The following is a 20,433-nucleotide window of genomic DNA, read 5'->3' as shown; positions in this document are numbered from 1 at the left end:
GCCAACCCATTTGTTCCACTTTATCCTTTGCTGCTGCTTCTGTTGCACTTTGCTTGCAAGCCCCATTTACTTGCTAAACTTTCCCATCACTGGGTCTTTGCTGGTGTCATTCCCCATGACTGGAAATCTGTCTTCACACACCACTCCTGACCCATTCCTATCCATCTTTCCAAGTTGATCTCATAGGCCACCACATCCTGGGGGCCGTTCCTTGCTACCTAGCTGGAAGCTCTCTCTCCTGGGAACCCACAGCACCCCGTTTTCACATTCTACTTTCCTGCTTCTGAACACACTGCATTTGCATAGTTTTTTCATGAATTAACCCTAGGTCCCATCTCCTCACCCCAGCCCCACCCGAAGACTCTGGGCTCCCTAAGAGAGTGACCCTAGGGAGTTTATTTCTGTATCATTAACAGCTTTCCTAGCACACAAAAGTATCACTAAATGACATATTATTTTCCTTGATTTAGAGAAAGAAGGTTTTCTAATGTAAGAACTTTGCTTCTCTTGGTAAGGGAGTGAGGAAGAGAAGTCGCTGATGACTTGACAGTGTTTTTCCTCTTTTTTACCCATACGATTTGCTTATATCCCCCTCTCTTTTTCTGTCACAAAGAGCTAAAAGATTTGCTCTGTAAAAGTTTGGCTAGTACAGATAAGTGAGATTAACCAGCACTACACTAGCTAAGTCCTTGCCCATTTCCCCAACTCCATGTGTCATCTTGGCTTTAGTTCCCCTGTGGGGTGTGTTTTTATTGTGAATCATCTCAAAGTCTTTTTGGCCCCTGAAGGAGGACTCCCTCCCCTTCCAGTGCCCTCCCCCATTCCAGTGCACTGGAATAAAGCACCCCCCATTCCAGCGCACTCTGCTCAAAGGTGACAGAAGTAGAAACCATGTCTAGTGCATTTGCACAACTTCTATGCTGAGTGGCAACACGGTCAGCTTCAGGGCAGGGTTCAGAGACAACAGACCAAGTTGGAGGAACTGATTTTAAAGAGTTTTGGGTATCTTGGTGTTCTCATCTGAAAAGTGGGTTAACGCTTGTCACCTTACAAGGTTACTGGGGGCATTAAGTGAGATAGCAAATAAAGAAGTGCCCAGGGAATGCCAGACAAGGAGTGACACTGGACAAATCTGTTCATCCCTCCTATTCCTCCTCTGGGCTTGAACTTCCAGGGCCAGACAGGCTTTCTCCAGCTTCTCTTCAGTCACGCCGAAGTAGGAATGGAATAGCGCATTTGGGGCAGCCCTAGGAACTGCCATTAAGGTATGACCTAAATCAAATCCCTTATAATTATATAGTGGAAGTGACAGGATCAAGGGACTAGATCTGATAGAGTGCCGGAAGAACTATAGATGGAGGCTCATGACTTTGTACAGAAGGTGGTACCCAAAACCATCCACAAGAAAAAGAAATGCAAAAGAGACAAAACGGCTGTCTGAGGAGGCCTTCCAAATAGCTGAGAAAAGAACAGAAGCAAAAGGCAAAGGAAAAAAGGAAAGATATACTCATCTGAAGGCAGAGTTCCAAAGAATAGCAAGGAGAGATTTTAAAAAAGCCTTCCTAAGCTGCCATATGACCCAGCAATACCACTTCTGGGCATACACACTGAGGAATCCAGATCTGAAAGAGACACGTGCACCCCAATGTTCATCGCAGCACTGTTTATAATAGCCAGGACATGGAAGCAACCTAGATGCCCATCGGCAGATGAATGGATAAGGAAGCTGTGGTGCATATACACCATGGAATGTTACTCAGCCGTTAAAAAGAATTCATTTGAATCAGTTCTAATGAGATGGATGAAACTGGAGCCCATTATACAGAGTGAAGTAAGCCAGAAAGATAAAGAACATTACAGTATACTAACACATATATACGGAATTTAGATAGATGGTGGCGATAACCCTATATGCAAAACAGAAAAAGAGACACAGAAATACAGAACAGACTTTTGAACTCTGGGGGAGAACGTGAGGGTGGGATGTTTTGAAAGAACAGCATGTATATTATCTATGGTGAAACGGACCACCAGCCCAGGTGGGATACATGAGTCAGGTGCTCGGGCCTGGTGCACTGGGAGGACCCTGAGGAGTCGGGTGGGGAGGGAGGTGGGAGGGGGGATCGGGATGGGGAATACATGTAACTATATGGCTGATTCATGTCAATGTATGACAAAACCCACTGAAATGTTGTAAAGTGATTGGCCTCCAACTAATAAAATAATATAAAAAAAAAAAAAAAAAAAAAAGCCTTCCTAAGTAATCAATGCAAAGAAACAGAGAAAAATAATAAAATGGGAAAGACCAGAGATGTTTTCGAGAAAATGAGAGATACCAAGAGAACATTTCATGCAAAAATGTGCACAATAAAGGACAGAAATGATATGGATCTAACAGAAGCATTAGATATTAAGAACAGGTGGCAGCAATACACAGAAAAACTATACAAAAAAGATCTTCATGACCCAGATAACCACGATGGTGTGATCACTCACCTAGAGCCAGACATCTTGGAGCATGAAGTCAAGTGGCCTTAGGAAGCATCAGTACAAACAAAGCTAGTGGAGGTGATGGACTTCCAGCTGAGCTACTTCAAATCCTAAAAGATGACTCTGTTAAAGTATGCACTCAAAATGCGAGCAAATATGGAAAACTCAGCAGTGGTCATAGGACTGGAAAAAAACAGTTTTCATTCCAATCCCCAAGAAGGGTAATGCCAAAGAATGTTCAAACTACCGCACAATCGCACTCATCTCATACGCTAGCAAAGTAATGCTCAAAATTCTCCAAACCAGGCTTCAACAGTACGTGAACCATGAACTTCCAGATGTTCAAGCTGGATTTAGAAAAGGCAAAGGAACCAGAGATCAAATTGCCAACATCCGTTGGATCATCAAAAAAGCAAAAGAGTTCCAGAAAAACATCTACTTCTGCTTCATAGACTACACTAAAGCCTTTGACTGTGTAGATCACAACAAACTGTGGAAAATTCTTCAAGAAATGGGAATACCACACCACCCTACCTGCCTCCTGTGAAACCTGTATGCAGGTCACGAAGCAACAGTTAGAACTGCGTATGGAACAATGGACTGGTTCAAAATTGGGAAAGAAATATGACAAGGCTGTATGTTGTCACCTTGCTTATTTAACTTATAAGCGGAGTACACCAGGAGAAATGCCGGGCTGGACGAAGCACAAGCTAGAATCAAGATTGCTGGGAGATATGTTAAGAACCTCAGATATGCAGATGACACCACCCTTATGGCAGAAACTTGAAGAGAACTAAAGAGCCTCTTGGTGAAAGTGAAAGAGGAGAGTGAAAAAGCTCATTTAAAACTCACCATTCAAAAAACAAAGATCATGGCATTCAGTCCCATCACTTCATGGCAAATAGATAGGGAAACAATGGAAACAGTGACAAACTTAATTTCCTTGGGTTCCAAAATCACTGCAAATGGTGACTGCAGCCACGAAATTAAAAGACATTTGCTCCTTGGAACAGAAGCTATCACAAACCTAGACAGCATATTAAAAAGCAGACATTACTTTGCTGACAAAGGCCCATATAATCAAACCTATGTAGTCATGTATGTGTGTGAGAGTTGGACCATAAAGAAAGCTGAGTCCCAAAGAACTGATGCTTTTGAACTGTGGTGTTAGAGAAGACTCTTGAGAGTCCCTTGGACTGCAAGGAGATCCAACCAGTCCATCCTAAAGGAAATCAGTCCTGAATATTCTTTAGAAGGACTGATGCTGAAGTTGAAACTCCAATACTTTGGCCACCTGATGCGAACAGTTGACTCATTGGAAAAGACCCTGATGCTGGGAAAGATTGAGTGCAGGAGGAGAAGGGGATGACAGAGGATGAGATGATTGGATGGCATCACCGACTCAATGGACATGAGTTTGAGCAAGCTCCGGGAGTTGGTGATGGACAGGAAAGCCTGGCGTGCTGCAGTCCATGGGGCTGCAAAGTGTCAGACACGACTGAGCGACTGAACAACAATAGGAATTGCCATAGGAAGGTGCCAGGGGAACACTGGGGGTATGCGTGAACTATGTTTCCATGTGTGCACACGAGTGCGTGTGCAATATGTGTGTGTGTGTGTGTGGATGTTGTTCAGTACCTAGAGGTGTACTCACCCACCTGAACCTGCTCTTCCTCTAATAACAGAGGAGCTGGGCTCAGCGTTGGCTCCCACACGGTTCCTAATGTTTGAACAACCCCTTTGTCTGTTTCTCCCCTGGAGCCTGCCTCTAACACTATTTGCTCCCTTGCTGAAAAACTATAGTGCTATCCCTTATCGTCTATGGATAAAACCCAGTTCCACTGCCTGCCATTCAAGGCCATCCCTGCAGCCCGTCTGCACCCTCTCCCACTCCTCCTACAAGGAAACGGTCTCTGCTCCAGTCCCATGGGATGGGCTACCACCTCCCAGGCAATGCCTGTCTTACTGGCTCTCTGCCTTGTTCACGGGGCTTCTTCAGCCTGATGGAAATCCCCTGACCCCTCTACAGCTGTGCCCCCACCTGCCCTTGATGAATTCTTAGTCAATCTTCAAAGCCCAGCTCAGGTCCAGCTTCTCGGCAAAGCCTTCTCTGACATCCTGATGGGAGGTCACAGAGTGATCCTCTTGTATGCTAAGCACGCCCCTCGGCCTCTCTTTACAGCCCTTCCTTCAGCCTGCCCTGGACTGTTAGGAGCTCCTTGAAAGTTCATTTTCCCTCAACTAGACTGCAAGCTGGGGGGACAGAGACCACTTTCTACCTCTCTCTGTATCACCTGCCTCAGAGTGTCTCCTTTGGGGGAAACTAATTAAATCTAATTCAAACTGACTTCCATCCAGAACAGAATTCCCAGGGGCCTGGACCTGCCCTGATAACTTGCCTGGGTTTTTAGTGACTCTGGCCTTTCAGGAAGCAGGTGGAGCCCCATACAAGAGGCAGGAAATCCCAGTGGTTAATGGGGAAGGCTAATGAGTTGTACTGGGTACTTCATCTCTCTGAACCCTGATTCCCTCCCCTGCAAGAGGGTGATTAAAATACCAGCTTGCTGGGTGTTTGTGCAGTGAACTGAGATGACACAGTGCTTGGCCAACTGCAGGTGCTCAGACCATGGGATTGTGAGATCGCCGAGGCAGCTGCCGGCAAGATGCCCGGGGTTCCTGAGAGCCAGCAAATTCTCACCAGAAGGAGATTCAAGTTTACTCGGAATACCTTCACAGTGGTGTGTGCCTCGAACTTGAACGCTTTGGTCTGTCCATTCTCCAGGTACAACTTGAGCACGTTGGGCATACACAGCAGAGAATTACCCTGGAAAACACAAGAGCAGTGTCAAAACTCTCCCTTCCCGTTCCTGGGTGTGACAGAGCCTGGTTCCCTGGCCCTGCCTTGGTGTGGAGAGCAGGATTCTCCCCAGCCTCCTCACCACATTGTAGGTTGACTCTTGACATTCAGAGATTTCTGCAAGGGATGAGGCCTATGCCACACAGATACAGGCTTTGTTCCAGGGCCAGCCACAAGAACTGTTTGACAGGAGGGAGGAAGGTGAGGAGTGAGCCCTGCCACGCTTCGGGCATGCTGATGGCATTGTGTGGGCATGTATGATACCATCTGCTGACACGTCACTGCTCGTTGCATCTACAGCAAATCAAGTGACAAGCATGCCCACTGCCCCAAATGGGCCTTTCTGAGATTCTCACACTGTACCTTGTAGGCTTGGGTGAAATGGGGGGTAGGAAGCTCCCTGAGAGTCCCCTCAACATTTCCCTGCTGCGTTCTCTGTAGTCAAGCATCACCAAAGGGCGGAGGGCTGCTTTCCACCTCTTGTTCTTGTTCCATTGTTCAGCTGTGTCTGACTCTTTGCGACCCCATGGACTGCAGAATGCCAGGCTCCCCTGTCCTTCACCATCTCCCAGAATTTGCTCAAACTCATGTCCATTGAATCGGTGATGCCATCTGACCATCTCATCCCATCACCTCCTTCTCCTCCTGCCCTCAATCTTTCCCAGCATCAGGGTATTTTCCAGTGAGTCAGCTCTTCACACCAAGTGGCCTCTACTCATCCCAACTATCACTCTGGATTCATGGGACCCCTTGAGGGGTTCTGCCACTCTTGGAGGGCTTTTAGGGAGGGAAGCACCGGACTGGTCTGTGTTTGGTGGCCCCACGCCAGCCAGAAGTCCTGAGGCAGAGCAGGGCAAAGAGAATCATTCCCTTTGGGTTTGGAGAAACCCCTAGGGCTGGCTCTCATAAAAAGTGACTTCTGAGTGTTGAGCTGTAGACAAAGAAGTGGCTGGTGCCCTCAAGAACCTGTAAGAGACTCTAGAGTCTCCAGGATTTGAGCCACAGCTGCCCCTCAGCTCTCATCTCTGGAAGCCCACCTAGGTTAGAAGCTTATCCCCTTTTTTCAGGAAACTGACAGTCTTTTTCAGTTAAGAATTTTGTATCTTCTAAACATAAGGGCATTTGTATCTTTTAAGCAAGACACATTCATCACTCTCTATAACTTTTTTTTTTTTGAAAGCCAGAGTACTTTTTTGGAAGAAAAGGAATATGTTCACATCCCAGGGCCAGTTCACACTCAATCAGGGATGAGGGATTTTAAACCCTTCACTCTGCTTTCATCTCCTGACTCTGGTTTTAGGTATTTAGAAATCTTAATCTTTGGATTTTCCAAGGATGACTGCTTTCCTTGATACTTTATTATTTGTGATTTACAAAAAAATACATTCATAACATCACCACATAACTAACACTATTTACTTTTCTCTAAGGCTTCTTCCAATTTTTATCTATACCTGTAAATAGCTTTCAGAGAACTGCACTAATAGATTATGCACAATTCTATGTGTGCATTTTTACTCAACGCATATATACTTCTTCATGTGAGCTTAATGTTTATAATTTTAATGGACTTATAAATATTCTATTGAATTGAAACATCGGAATTTCTTTAACCATTTCTCTGCCTAAGCATTTAACATTTTCTCAAAAATTTCTGTGACATATATACATATATATGTACAAAAGATGTCTTTAAATTTGCATTTAAATTATTTTATAGAATTAAATTAATAAGAATGTGATTGTTGGGCCATTTTTATGGCATCCATTAACTTTTTTTCTACTCCCAAAGATTAAATCAATTTACAAAGCCACCAATTAGTACATGAATGCAGCTACTTTCTCAGTATCAGGGCTTATATTTTCCTTTTTTGTGCTAATTTACTAACTATAAAGTGGCAGTTCTTAATATTTTCCTTTGCATTTCTTTAAAGGCTAGCAAATTTAAGAATATTTGAAGTGTTGGTTTCCTTAAGTCAGACAGAGAAAGTGTATGATATCACTTATATGTAGAATCTAAAAAGTAAAACAAACTAGTGAATATAACAGAAAGAGACAGACCCACAGATATAGAGAATAAACTACAGGTTACCAATAGGGTGAAGGAAGAGGGGAGGCGCAAGGTAGGGGTAGGGCATTAGGAGATACAAACTATAGTATATAAAATAAATAAGCTACAGGTATATTGTATATGACAGGGAATATAGCTAATATTTTATAATAACTATAAATGCAGTATATAACCTCTAACAATTGTTAGTCACAATGCTGAAACCTGAAACTTATGTATCAACTATACCTCAATGATTAAAAATCTAAAAAAAAACCAAACATAGCTTCTTATTTCAGATTCTTCTAGGGACAGTCTTGTCTTCTGAACCCCCATATTCAATCACATCAAGACTGGGTATTCCATATCAAAAAGGACTAGACAGCATATTATAGTGGAAAACCAAAAAACCAAAGTCACATAGACCTGTTCTCCTGTATTTCCTAGCTATATGATCTCAGAAGTTCATTCTCTTGACCTCTTTAAGCTTCTGTTTCTTCTTTGTTAAAATACCTCCCCTTGCAGGGTATGGTGATGATGAAGGACTATGTCCCCAAGATGTTTTGATTCACATATTAGAGATTCAGGAGATGACAGGGTCTTTTAAAAAAAAGCGACCCCTGCCACCATCTCTACCATCAATGTATCACCTTCAGAGGGAGTCCTAAGCCAGCAGATTCGGAATGAGAAGTGAATAACTGGAACATGAAATCTCAAGCCAGAAGAACGGAGTCTCAGAAAGACACAGGGGTACCCAGCGCGTCTCTGCCTGGCCACGGTGTGCAGGCCCCTTACTGAGGAAGCACAGAGCCTCCGGCGAGCCCGCCACACCCCCACCCTGTCCCCTCCGGGCCGTGGATCCCGGCGTCCCCAGCAGGCAGCGCCAGGAGGCAGCCCGCCTGCAGTGGTCTCCACCCCGACCAGGGCCGCACCTGGCTGTGCCCGCTGACGAGCACCTCCTCGGCGAAGTGCACCTTCACGGGGTTGGTCTTCAGCCGGGCTCGCTTCTCTTCTGTCAGGAAGGAGGACTTGGGGGCTCCCTGCCAAACATGAACAGGACGGACTTTCAGAAAGGCCATGTACATCTTCTCATTTCTTAAAAACAAAAGCAACAGCTCTGACAGCTGCGGAGAACTCAGTTAAAACCACAGAGAAGGATGCTGTCCAATTAAAGATCTCTTTTCATAAAGTTTAGAGATCTCAACCACATATGTCTTGTGTGTCTGAGAAAAGCTAAAGCTTTAACACATTGGCCCAAGGCTGTGGTGCGATGAAGACAAAGAGAACTGGCCTGTGAACAAAGAGACCTGAATTCTAACCCAGCTGCGGCTACTCAACAGTTCTGAGAACGACCTCAAACACAAATTATTATGGAAGAAAACCAGCTGTGTGCGCGTCTACATTTCCCTCTTTGGCCTTCAGTCTTCTTTCCTGCACAATAGAGAGTTGGACCAGGAGGTAAAAACAGCATGATGCTAATGAGCATGGGTTCCAGAGTCTTAACTACCTGGAAAAAGCCCAGCTCTACGATTTCTGAATGTGAGCCTTGAGTGTGTGACGTCATCGTGTCCTCATCCGTAAAAGGGAGATGACCAATACATCTACCTTGTAGGATTTTCTTTTGGCACAAATTAAATAAAACATTAAATACTAGCATTCATATTATAATAAATGATTAAAAATAATGTAATGCTTATTATACTGATAAATAATTAATAGAAATACAGATATAGGCAATTAAACCAAAATATATTTTGACCATAAAATTCTATGTTCTAGAGAAGCAGTCATTAATATTCCAACTTTGGATATTATAATTCCTAATCAATTTCAAACCATTTGAGGATTCTAAGAATCCACTCAGACAAAAATGAGCATTCTTGTTGAAGTAAAATATATATGAGTACTTGTCTTATGATCCTATCACTTCCGATGAGAGGCCTGAGTGGGCTAGACAATTTTCAGGGCATTTCTCAGGGCCTCTGGGACCATCTGCTGGGCTGGTATCAGCTTTCCCTGCAGGACCTCCAAAGTACAGTATTCACACTCCTCTCTTCTGGGGAACCTCAGAGGACTCTCAGGAATGGTACTGGATCATGCTAATTTTCCTCTCTTTATACATTTTATTTTTTAAAAGGAGGCAGCTATATGTCATTTCCCTCTCTCCTTACTTAACAAGTGTTACCTTCTGCTTTCATTTCTTGGAAATAGAATAGGAAAAGAACTACCTAATTAAAATTCAAATGTTCTCCATTGAGATGATAATCAGCTAGATGAAAAGAATCTCTCAACACCTGCATGACTATTTATAGCAATTAGTTTTCACTATACTGCTTTTTCTGTATTGGTTTCACATTATTCCATAGATAAATTCTTCTATTTGGAATAGAAGAATCTCCATTTATGTGTGTGTAAAACACTTGGACTGTCATATTTATGGCAAACTTCCTAGTTCTATTTAGGTGAGTTTTTTTCCTGTTCTATTTCTAGGAAACAAACAAAAAAGATAACACTTGTTAAATAAGGAGAAGAGACAACAATTTCTTTGCACAAAATCAGATAGCTGTCCGTTCTATTGTACTTCCTCCTGCTCCCTATGTGCTTAGGAATTCCTTCTGCAACTTATGACCAGATAGATGCCCGTCCATATTGTTGACATTTCTATGATTTGTTTTTTATATTTAAATTTTTAACCCCAAATGGTGTGGGATTAGACTTATTTTTTCCAAATACCTAAAGAAATGTCCCAGTACAATTTCTTGAATGATCATCTTTTCTCTCATTGATTAGGGATGCCATATTTATCATATACCAAATTCTTATACTAGTATTTATTCTTGGACTTTCTATTTGATTAGATTGATATAACCAACATTTCATCAATATCATACTGTTTTAATTATTGCAGCTTTATTAGTTTTAAAATCTTGTACCTCAAGGCCATCCTCATTATTCTTTTCAAAAAAAAGATTTTCTTGATAAGTCTCACCTTGACATACATTGTAAAAATCCAAATGAGATTCCCACAGGGAATCTGAATTTGCTTTAAGCATATACATTAATATGAGAAAATCCAATGTATTAATAGTCTTTCTATCAAGGAATATAACACGTATCTCCTCTTTTATTAAAGAAAACATTTTATTTCCTTCAGTATTACTCTAGTTTCCTTCACATAAGGCCTACATAGTTCTTTTCCTTCAAGTTCTTCAATTTTTTTACTTTCTCCAGTAAAGAACTTGCCCTTGGATTTATCAACTTTCTAATTTTTCTGTTTTTCCAAAGCATCATTTAGATTTAAATTTTTATCATTTTCTTTAATCTGCTTTATGCTTATTTCATTAGTCTTTCTTTATGCCTCTGGCACTGCGTATTTTCCTGACCTGTCTTCTTGTTAAATAATGAAATCACTTTTAAGGTTACAAATTTTACTCTGAATATAGCTCAACTATATATAATATGTTCTAAGAAGTAGAGCTCTAAATTTTAATTATTTTCTAGCTAGTCTATAATGATAATTTTTAATTTTCCATTTGATTCCATCTGTACTTAGGAAATTGCAATTTTATTCCAAACAACTGGGTGGTGTTAAGTTTTTGATAGTTATCAATTTGTGCTTTATTGTATTCTATAGAAGACACTTATACAGTTGCTTATTTGAGAAATTTAGCTTTTGGGTAGCCCGATATGGGATCAATTAGATTAGATTATTAAGTGCATTATTAAAATTCTCTATGCCCCTATTTATATTTTTTTGTCTATTAGTGACCAAGGGCTAAGAAGGATGCACTAATGTCTCTCAGGATGAGAATTTTCTGTCAACCTTTCCTCCTTGGTAATTTTCCCCTACAATTTGACTATGCACTTTTTCCTCCACCACACACAGAAGGCTCTTAGATGTGTGGGGGTTTAGGATGACTCTTGCTGCCCTGTGCATCATCTGGGCCTTGTCCTGGGCCTTGCCTTGTGGCTGACAGAACACATCCCCATCCAGCACCTCACTGGGTCCTCAGAACATCCATTAGATAGGTAAGGCAGTTATTGTCCTCATCTCTGTTTTACAAAAGTCAAAACTGACGCTAAGGGACCTCTCCACAGTGATGCCACTCAGCCTTGTCCTGAAACTCTGAGCTTGGTACCCTTGTCACCTGCATAATCACAGGTCTGTCTCCTTCGCTAGACCATGAGCTTTCGCAGCCTGGACCCACCTATGAGTTCGCCATAATACGAGCACAAAGGTGGTCTTCAAGAACACTGAGTGCCTGATAGCTTCTCTGATGCCCTCTGCCTTCCCTGTTTACTCTCTGAGGGATATTCTGCTGGCGGTACAGGGTCTTGGGGCCAAGAAGGGTGTAACTAACACACAAGACATAGAAAGAGCTTTACCGATGTGCAGCGAACAACCGTGATTGAAAGAGAATCTTCAGCTTCCCTGGAAAAAAAAGAATAAACAAAAAAAGTGTCATTGTCCTGGGTGATACATGAGGGTGCATGTGTGGGGTTGGGGGTGACAAAGAGACTGGTAGAATTACAAAGCAGCTTCTCTTGCCTCAGCAAAACTGAGAAGGACATCGAGAAAGCAGTGATCTGTGAAGGAACTTAAGTTGTCCCAAATGCCACTGCGACCTTAAGAAAGTCTTCAGATACTTGTCTCTACCATCTTGTCTATACCTACAACCACTAAATGAAGTCACTTCGCCTTCATTTAGTCTATATGATGGAAGACTCATCTAGTTGCTATGACCACTAGCTAGGTTTATGTCCAAAATATTTTTGAAGAGAAAACAGCAATAACACAGATAACTTAGGTTGCTATTTCAGAAAACTTGGCTAAATATCCATGAAACAGAATAAAAGAATGTGGATAGCACTTATCAGATTAAAGTCAATCAGTTTATGGTGTTTGAGCGAACAAAGTCAGTGTAAAGAGCACAATCGTGTAATCAAATAGTAGACATTTTTATTTTGTTATAATCTCTTAGGTTCCAAAGGTGATCAAATCAACTAGATAAGCACCAAACTTCAACTTTTTTGAGGACAGAACTGAAAAACTGATTCAGGTTTTTCTTTTCCTTTGTCATTGCTACATAGAAAAGCAGCTTGCCGAACAAATACATTTGATTTCTTGCAATATGAACACTGAGGCTTATTTCTGCCGTGTGTTACTGCCTCAAACAGATAAACTCAACCCAAGGTTTCTAAGGGTCTGGAGACTGCCTCTTCCCCATTTTATGTAAGAACAGGTCTTTTCCAACAGCAAACCAACGCCCAGGAGCTCTCAAGAGGAGAGTCTGGCCTCGTCGAGAACTGGAGGAATGAGAGGTTTTGCTGGTTTTCTCTTTGCTAGGTTGTTTTCCTTCTGTAAATGCTACCGAACCTGGGACGATGCTACAAACGTAAGCGGTCCCGGCACTCCCACGGAAGGCATGTGGCCGAGAGTGCAGGGGCAAGCGAACGTGGGGTCACACCCCTGCTCAGCCGCCTTGGGTGGCTCCTCCTGCCAGGAGGGGAATAACCCGCTGTGTCAGCACCAAGGCCCCCCATCACCCCCTGGCCTCACTGGTCAGAACTTGGTCTCGGCTTCCGGTGCCTTGGGCAAACTGAAGCACTCAGCTCCCCCAGCCAGGGGCTCCTCCTGGTCACTTTGCTCATCTGCCCCTCACCTCCATCTCTGAGGCACAAATTCTGCCCAGCATTTAAGCTAGCATTTGGCCAGCTGAAATACTTCTGGACTCTTCTATGTTTTGTCGAACCACAACTTCCTCACAAGTTGGAGGACTCTCCAGCGTTTACCACCCCTTCCCCCTGTTTCGCTCTCTGTTTTAAATTAATTAACTAACTCATTTATCATTTCTGGCTATGCTGGATCTTCACCGCTGCACACGGGCTGCTCTAGTTGCGGCGGGAGAGGAATACTCTCCAGCTGCAGCGCGTGGGCTTCTCACTGCGATGACCGCTCTTGTTGCTTCAGTAGCTGTGGCACAAAGGATCTAGCGTGCAGGCTCAGGGTGGGCTTAGCCACTCTGCGACACACGGGATCTCCCCTGATCAGGCATCAAATTCACGTCCCCTACATCGCAAGGCGGACTTTCAACCCCTGGACCAGCAGGGAAGTCCTCCCCGGCTTCTCCGGATGCCCTGTCTACCCTCCATCTCAGTGGGGTTTACATGACTTGTATCTGCATCATGAGCCCAAGTATCGGGGAGTGGAGTCGCTTCCCCAACACGGTTCCTTGCCCAGTGAACCGATCTGAGTTCAATGTTACCTAAACACCCAAATTCTAGTCTACTGTTTTAAATTGTGAATAATTTATTAGTCAGACTTCGATCTAACTTGGCAGAGATACTAGTGGCACTGAAAATGTGAAACCCATTTGCTGGGATTGAGAAACTCTTTGAGAAAAATCACCCAATAATTGAGAAAGCAAACTTCACAATTTCCATAACCATATTTCATTTTTCAAACTGAAATCATCAAATCCTTTTCCTGGCTGCCTCACCCACTCACCTGAGCCTGGCAATCCTATTTTCTATGCTTTGATGGGATCTCTGTCAATCTTACACTGTGTGTGTTTCCCCACAGTGAGACTGTGGGCTTCCTGAGGGCAGAGACTGCATCCGCATTTTCATTTTCTTTCTCTGACTTTGCTGTTACTGCCTGTGACTCAGTGTGTGCTGCACACGACAGACCCTCAGAAAGGAAAACCGCCACTCGCCAAAAGCCACAAACTCAAGTACAAACTTGAAGCATCTTCAAGGTGGCTTTGCTCTATTTCTCACTTCCCTTTATTTATACTAAAGTCATTCCAACAGAGTTGGGTGGAAGTTTTAAAAGACAAAGCCTGCATCGACCTGTAGAACGTCTGTCAGGCCTCCTCACTCCTGTTGCTGATTTCCTCTGTCTTAAAACTTAAGCTGTCAGTGCCAACCACATTCACTTGCTTCATTGAGCACCTGCTCTATGCCTGGTCTCAAGGTGATACAGCCAAGGCAGAAAGTGAGGCATTCACCAAAATCACCACGACACCAGGTCAAAGGTGGCGGGTGCCACCTTTGATATGTATGGAACCACATACATATCAAGCAGGCGACACCAAGGAGGTTTAGGAAGAGATGTTAAAAGTGTTAAAGAACAACAAGTAGATTTAGCATCGATTTAGTCCAATCTTTGCCATATGTTACAACAGCCCTGCACATCCATAAGGGATAAAAGTGTTAGTTGCTTAGTCATCTCTGACTCTTTGTGACCCCCACAGACTGGAGCCCATGAGGCTCCTCTGTCCACAGAATTCTCCACGCAAGAATAGTGGAGAGGGGAGTCATTTCCTGCTTCAGGGAATCTTTAACAACATTATATTATACATCCTTAAGGGGTTCATTGGAGGGACTGATGCTGAAGCTAAAACTCCAATACTTTGGCCACCTCGTGTGAAGAGTTGAAAAGACCCTGATGCTGGGAGGGATTGGGGGCAGGAGAAGGGAACGACAGAGGATGAGATGGCTGGATGGCATCACCGACTCGATGGGCATGAGTTTGAGTGAACTCCAGGAGTTGGTGATGGACAGGGAGGCCTGGCGTGCTGCGATTCACGGGGTCGCAGAGAGTCGGACAGGACTGAGCGACTGAACTGACTGACTAAGGGGTGAGTAAAGTCACTCAGTCGTGTCTGACTGTTTGCGACCCCATGAACCGTAGCCCGCCAGGCTCCTTCGTTCACGGGATTTTCCAGGCAAGAGTACTGGAGTGGGTTGCCATTTCCTTCTCCAACTTAAGGGGTAGGGCCTATGTTTTATTCATAATTACATTCCCCGCAGCACCTAGCAGTGTTTTGGGCCTTGCAGGGGGCTGATGCATGTAGGGCCTGTGCCTCCTAATCCCATTTATAGGCAGGTGAAAGGGAGCAGAGAGAACCGAGATGGAATTCTAAAACAAGGCTACTGTTGCTGCTTTAAAGGAGCCTGGACCTTACTTAAATCACAAAGGATCAGCTATGCCCTCTCTGTCACTCATTCTTGCTCTGTAATAATCTGTGCGACTCTCTGGATGATGGAAGACAATTTAGTACCTCAGAATATTGACTGCTCGTTCACAGGAAAGGTCTTCGGCAGGCTCGTCATTCATCTGGAGGATCTGATCACCAGGGAAAAGTTTACCGTGAGCAGAACCCCCTGTTGGAAAGAAAAGAAAATACCTGGTGCTCATGCCAGGAGGGCCCAGACCCAACGTGTCATAGTCACTCAGCTGAATGGCAGCCTGATCCGGTCTCCGGGGCACCAGCTCACCCCCACCCCTAGCCAGACTTGGGCTCACATGGATCTCAGTTTCCCTGTTTACAAATCTTGGATAATATACCTACCATCCATCACCTTCAAGGGGTGTTAGGAGGCTGTCGAAGGAAAGAGGACTAGCAGAAGAAATCCCCTGCATCAACAGAGCCAGCCAACAAATCTACTACATTCATCTCTAAAGAAATCTGGTAGGTGTGTGTGTGTGTGTGTAAGTTCAGATTAATAGATTTTAACTGGTCCCAGATCTCACATCAACACATAACTGAAGAATGAAGACAGACTCGAGACATTCCCAGCCTGCTCCTCTTCCCCTGATACAGCCTATATTTTACAGAGACTCAAGTGAAAACAAATCAATAATTTCTATTACTGTCTGACCAGAAACTCTCCCCAGCTCAGAGCATGCAGGGTTCAGAGAGGAGGGCCTGCTGATCCCCAAACTGTCACTGTTTCGGAGGCTGGCCAGGGGGCCATGGATGGGCAAAGCCTCAGCAGAGGCCAGCGGACCTGCAATGCAGGTCAGCAAGCGCACGGGGGCTCACCTTTCCTGGGCCATAGGAAGGTGCAAAGTCCCGGACAGAACTGGGTCAAAAGGAGACGTGCCCTTTCTAACTTCCTGGGGTAGCATTTTCTGCATTATGTTACAGCACAGAGATACGGGAAGAGAGCCGGGGATAATCCCCCACAAACAGCCCAAGTCCTTCTCATTTCCCAATCAGCCCCTACCTGCTGTGACGGACACCACCGTGAGGGGAAGGCTCTCGGAGACGTGAAATCCATAGTCCTGGAGGAGGGTGTCTTTGTCTATTTTTATTGTGTGTTTCACAGGGATGATGGTCTGGGTTGGGACCCCGGGGGTCCCATCAGCTGTGGCAACTTTAGCCCTGGAAGAGAAGGAGTGTGTAAGAGACAGCGAGGGGAATCTAGTGGGTGGCACAAACCAGGTCAGCCCCACACACCCTGGAGGAGGAAGCTGCAGAGCTGAGTGGACACTAACTCTTCCCTCGAGAGAGAGAGAAGACACAAACTGCAGCAAATAAAACAGCAGGACACAGCACCATGCTCTGGAAGACAAGTCACAAAGGGCTGTGAGTGTGCAAAGAAGAGGTGGGCAGTTTTAACTTTGTGGGGACAGAGGAGGAGGAATCAGGCAAGTATTTGCTACCTGGAAGAGATGAGAGATTTCGAGGGTATATCTACCCAGCCCAAATCCTGGCATAAGGAAGATATGCAGTAAATGCTGCTGAGTGGATGGATGCATGGATGCATGGATGGATGGATGGATGGACAGACAGACAACCCAGGCAGGGGGCACTGCTTCAGCAGAGGTACAAAAGAGGAAAAACATGGACTGTGAATAGGAGCAAGCAGTTGCTCAGTTTGGATGTCTGATGATGACTCATTTTTATAGGTGAATTGTTTCTTTGATGATTTTTTTCTTTTTTTCCCAAGATAAAATCCCAGAGAACACAAACTTCCTCTAAATTAATTGTTAAAAATATGTGTGTTTTCAGTATATCTAAAAGCAGATAAGTTGAAAGTTGTATCTTCTATCGCTCAATACCACAAAGTGAATTTACGAGCTATTTTTCATTTGTGGCAAATGGCTTTTGTCTTCTAAGGGTCAGTGGTTCTTTCTGAGGAAGATCATATAGTGACAGATAAGGTGTTTATTGTCATTATACACAACAGAAATGTGGAGGAGTAACAGCTTCCTTGGGGCTCTGCAGTTAAGGTTTTTCATTTATTCGCATCCATTTACCAAATACTGTCAGGAACTCTACCTAATGCAATAGGACCTCACTTATCTGAAAAGCACCTCTCTGTCATTTATAATAATCTCAGGTTTCAACAAGGACCAGGAAATATATTTTTGAAAACTGCCTCAAAAACCATGCATGTGACAAGTTCAAGCATAAAGCCATATTATGCACATTATCCATAAAGGAGCTCCCTTAGGAACAAAGAAAGGATTTCTCCTAGGCAAGCACATGGGTAGTACTGAGAAGTATTAGAAGCCAGACCTAACAAGAGAGAAGAGACAGAAAACTCTGATAATTTATACTGAATAAAACCATAGGTAGGGACTTCCCTGCTGGCCCAGTGGTTAAGACTCTGAGCTCCCAATGCAGGGGGCCCAGGTTCAATCCCTGGTCAGGGAACTAGATCCCACATGCTGCAACTAAGACCTGGTGCAGCCAAATAAATGAATAAAATAAAATTTTAAAAAAACCATAGGTATTTCTGATTTAAAAAGAAAAATTTAAAACTTTGAAAGGGCTTCTCTAAATAAAATAAATAATATAGTACACTGAAAAACAAAAATCAACATTTGCGTTCCTTTGAAAAAGCAACAGGAAGGACACCCTAGACACTACTCCTATTTAAGTGGCAGGAGAAATGCCTGGAATAGTTATTGGAGAAGGAAAAATGATAAGAGGAATAATAAGCATACCTTTTTTTTCCCCCAAACAGATGACAACCTACACTGAGAAAATGATCCACAAAAAGAATTGTTAGTACTTAAAAAACAAGTTTAGCGGAGTTGCAGGAAAAATACATAAAACACAGCCACAAAAAGCATCCTACAATCCATTAAAGACAGAATAGCTGAATGTGTATCAGGAGCTAGGTTTTCTTAAAAAGTTGATGTAATAACAGAGGATACAAGTAATACTGATGCTGGATTCCTGGTTGGGAAGATTACAGATTCAAAAATGAACGTAAGTACTGAGTGAAAATATAAACTTGATGGAACACTAGTTCAAAATCCTTCCAGATTACAAAAAAAAAATCTAATAAATCGATGACAGTAAGAGTACCAGTAACAACAACAACAATAATCACTTGCAACATCCATTGAGCACTAACTACGTACCAGGCAGTGAGTTAATCTATTTTCATGCTCCTATCAGAGGGCAGCAATGATGAAAACTGCGTGGCATGGTCTTTACCCGTGAAGGTGAACAGAAATTCCAGAAAGTCTTTTAAAATATTATGTGGCTAGCCAGAAATAGTTCAACATGGTGACAAAACCACCACATTGTGGTACTAAGCATTATACAAAGTACTAAATTTCAAAAAGGTCAAAAGAGAGAATTACAAAAACTGGAAATAAATGTGGACCCTTTGTGCCAGCTCTGGAGAGGAGACACATTTCTAAGGATTGGAGAATTAAAGATAGGCATAAGATATAAGGGGGATGGTTTGAATGTGAAATTTCAATAACCAATATATAAAAACAAAGAAATAAAAAATTGGATAACTACAAAGAAAAGCACAAAGAGAAATTTAAGTGACAAAAAGCTTTTAATTTCTTCTTATAAACAAAAATTAACGCAAAATGGATCACAGATCTAAATATGGGCGCTAAAATTATACAACTCTTAGTAGAAAATATAAGAATATACCTTCGTGGCTTCTGTGTCATTTTAGATATGACGCTGAAAGTACAAGCAACAAATGAAAACATAAATAAACTGAACTTCACAGTTGAAAATTTTGTACTTCAAAGGAAACTACTGAAAAAGTGAAAAGGCAATGCCCAAAATAGGAGAAAATATTTGCAAACCACATATCTAATGGAACTTCCCTGGTGGCTCAGATTATAAAAGAAACTGCCTGGGATGCAGGAGACTTGGCTTCAATCCCTGGGTTGGGAAGGTCGGCTAGAGAAGGAAATGATTACCCGCTGCAGTATTCTTGCCTGGAGAATTCCATGGGAAGCCTGTCGGGCTACAGTCCACGGGGATGCAAAGAGTCAGTTAAGGACCTGGTACCTAGACTATATAAAGAATTTTTATAATACAGTTAAACAAAAAAAGACAAATAACCCAAATAAAAATTGGGTGAAGGATGTGAATAGACATTTCACCAAAGAAAATAGACAGTCAATAAGGACGTGAAAAGATCATTAGCAGTTATGGAAATACAAATCAAAACCACAGTGACATACCACTTCACACCCACTAGAATGGCTATAATCAAAAAGACAGATCAAGCGCTGACCAAGATGTGGAGAAAAACGAAGCCCTCATACAATCTTTAAACACTGAATGACCCAGCAATGCCACTCCTAGGTATACATCCAAGAAAACTGAAAAGCATACGCCCACACAAAATTTGCACGCAAGTCTTCATAACAACATTACTTATAATAGCTCCAAAGTGGAACCAATCTAAGTGTACCTCAACTAATGACAAAAACAATATTCTATAGCAGAGTATTATTCAGAAATACAAAGGAATGAAATACTGATATGTACTATAACATGGATAAACCTTGAACTCATCGTACTAAATGAAAGAAGTCAGTCACAAAAGACCACATATTGTATGATTCCATTCATGTGCTATGTCCAGAATAGATAAATCTATAGCGACAGAAAGTAGATTAGTGATAGCCTAGGGCTGGGGAAGGAGGGTTTAGAAAGGAAATAGAGAGTGACTGCTAATACATTCAGAGTTTCCTGTTGGGGTGATGAAATCTTCCAAAATTTATTGTTGTGGTGGTCTTACATCCCTGTGAAAACACTAAAGATCAGTGAGCTGTACATTTTAAGTGAGTGAATTGCATGGTATGCAACGTATAGATAGAGCTGTTGGAAATAAGTGAATCAACTTGTAAAATCCTGGAGGGAAAAAACTTACAATAAAAATATATGCAGAATGGACATAAGAACATGCAGTAAATACCCAGACTTCACATCCTCAAAGCAAGTGAGTAGAAAACTCACACATGAAGAAA

The 20,433-nt window shown here is 42.8% G+C and overlaps 1 protein-coding gene across 1 annotated transcript in view; it reads right to left on the bottom strand.

Moving 5' to 3' along the window:
* Positions 1-20,433, bottom strand: part of FRMPD1 (FERM and PDZ domain containing 1) — a 45,902-nt gene that overhangs the window by 15,901 nt on the left and 9,568 nt on the right. Inside the window, exons 2-6 of the mRNA XM_065908394.1 lie at positions 16,413-16,570; positions 15,464-15,566; positions 11,784-11,829; positions 8,330-8,437; positions 5,219-5,314 (exon numbers count right to left, since the gene is read on the bottom strand). Of these exons, the coding sequence (XP_065764466.1) occupies positions 5,219-5,314; positions 8,330-8,437; positions 11,784-11,829; positions 15,464-15,566; positions 16,413-16,570 (511 nt within the window). The remainder of the gene's footprint in view (positions 1-5,218; positions 5,315-8,329; positions 8,438-11,783; positions 11,830-15,463; positions 15,567-16,412; positions 16,571-20,433) is intronic.

This window comes from Muntiacus reevesi, chromosome 17 (genome assembly GCF_963930625.1).
Source record: "Muntiacus reevesi chromosome 17, mMunRee1.1, whole genome shotgun sequence".
Taxonomy (NCBI): domain Eukaryota; kingdom Metazoa; phylum Chordata; class Mammalia; order Artiodactyla; family Cervidae; genus Muntiacus; species Muntiacus reevesi.
This window is presented reverse-complemented; position numbering and strand designations above follow the sequence as displayed.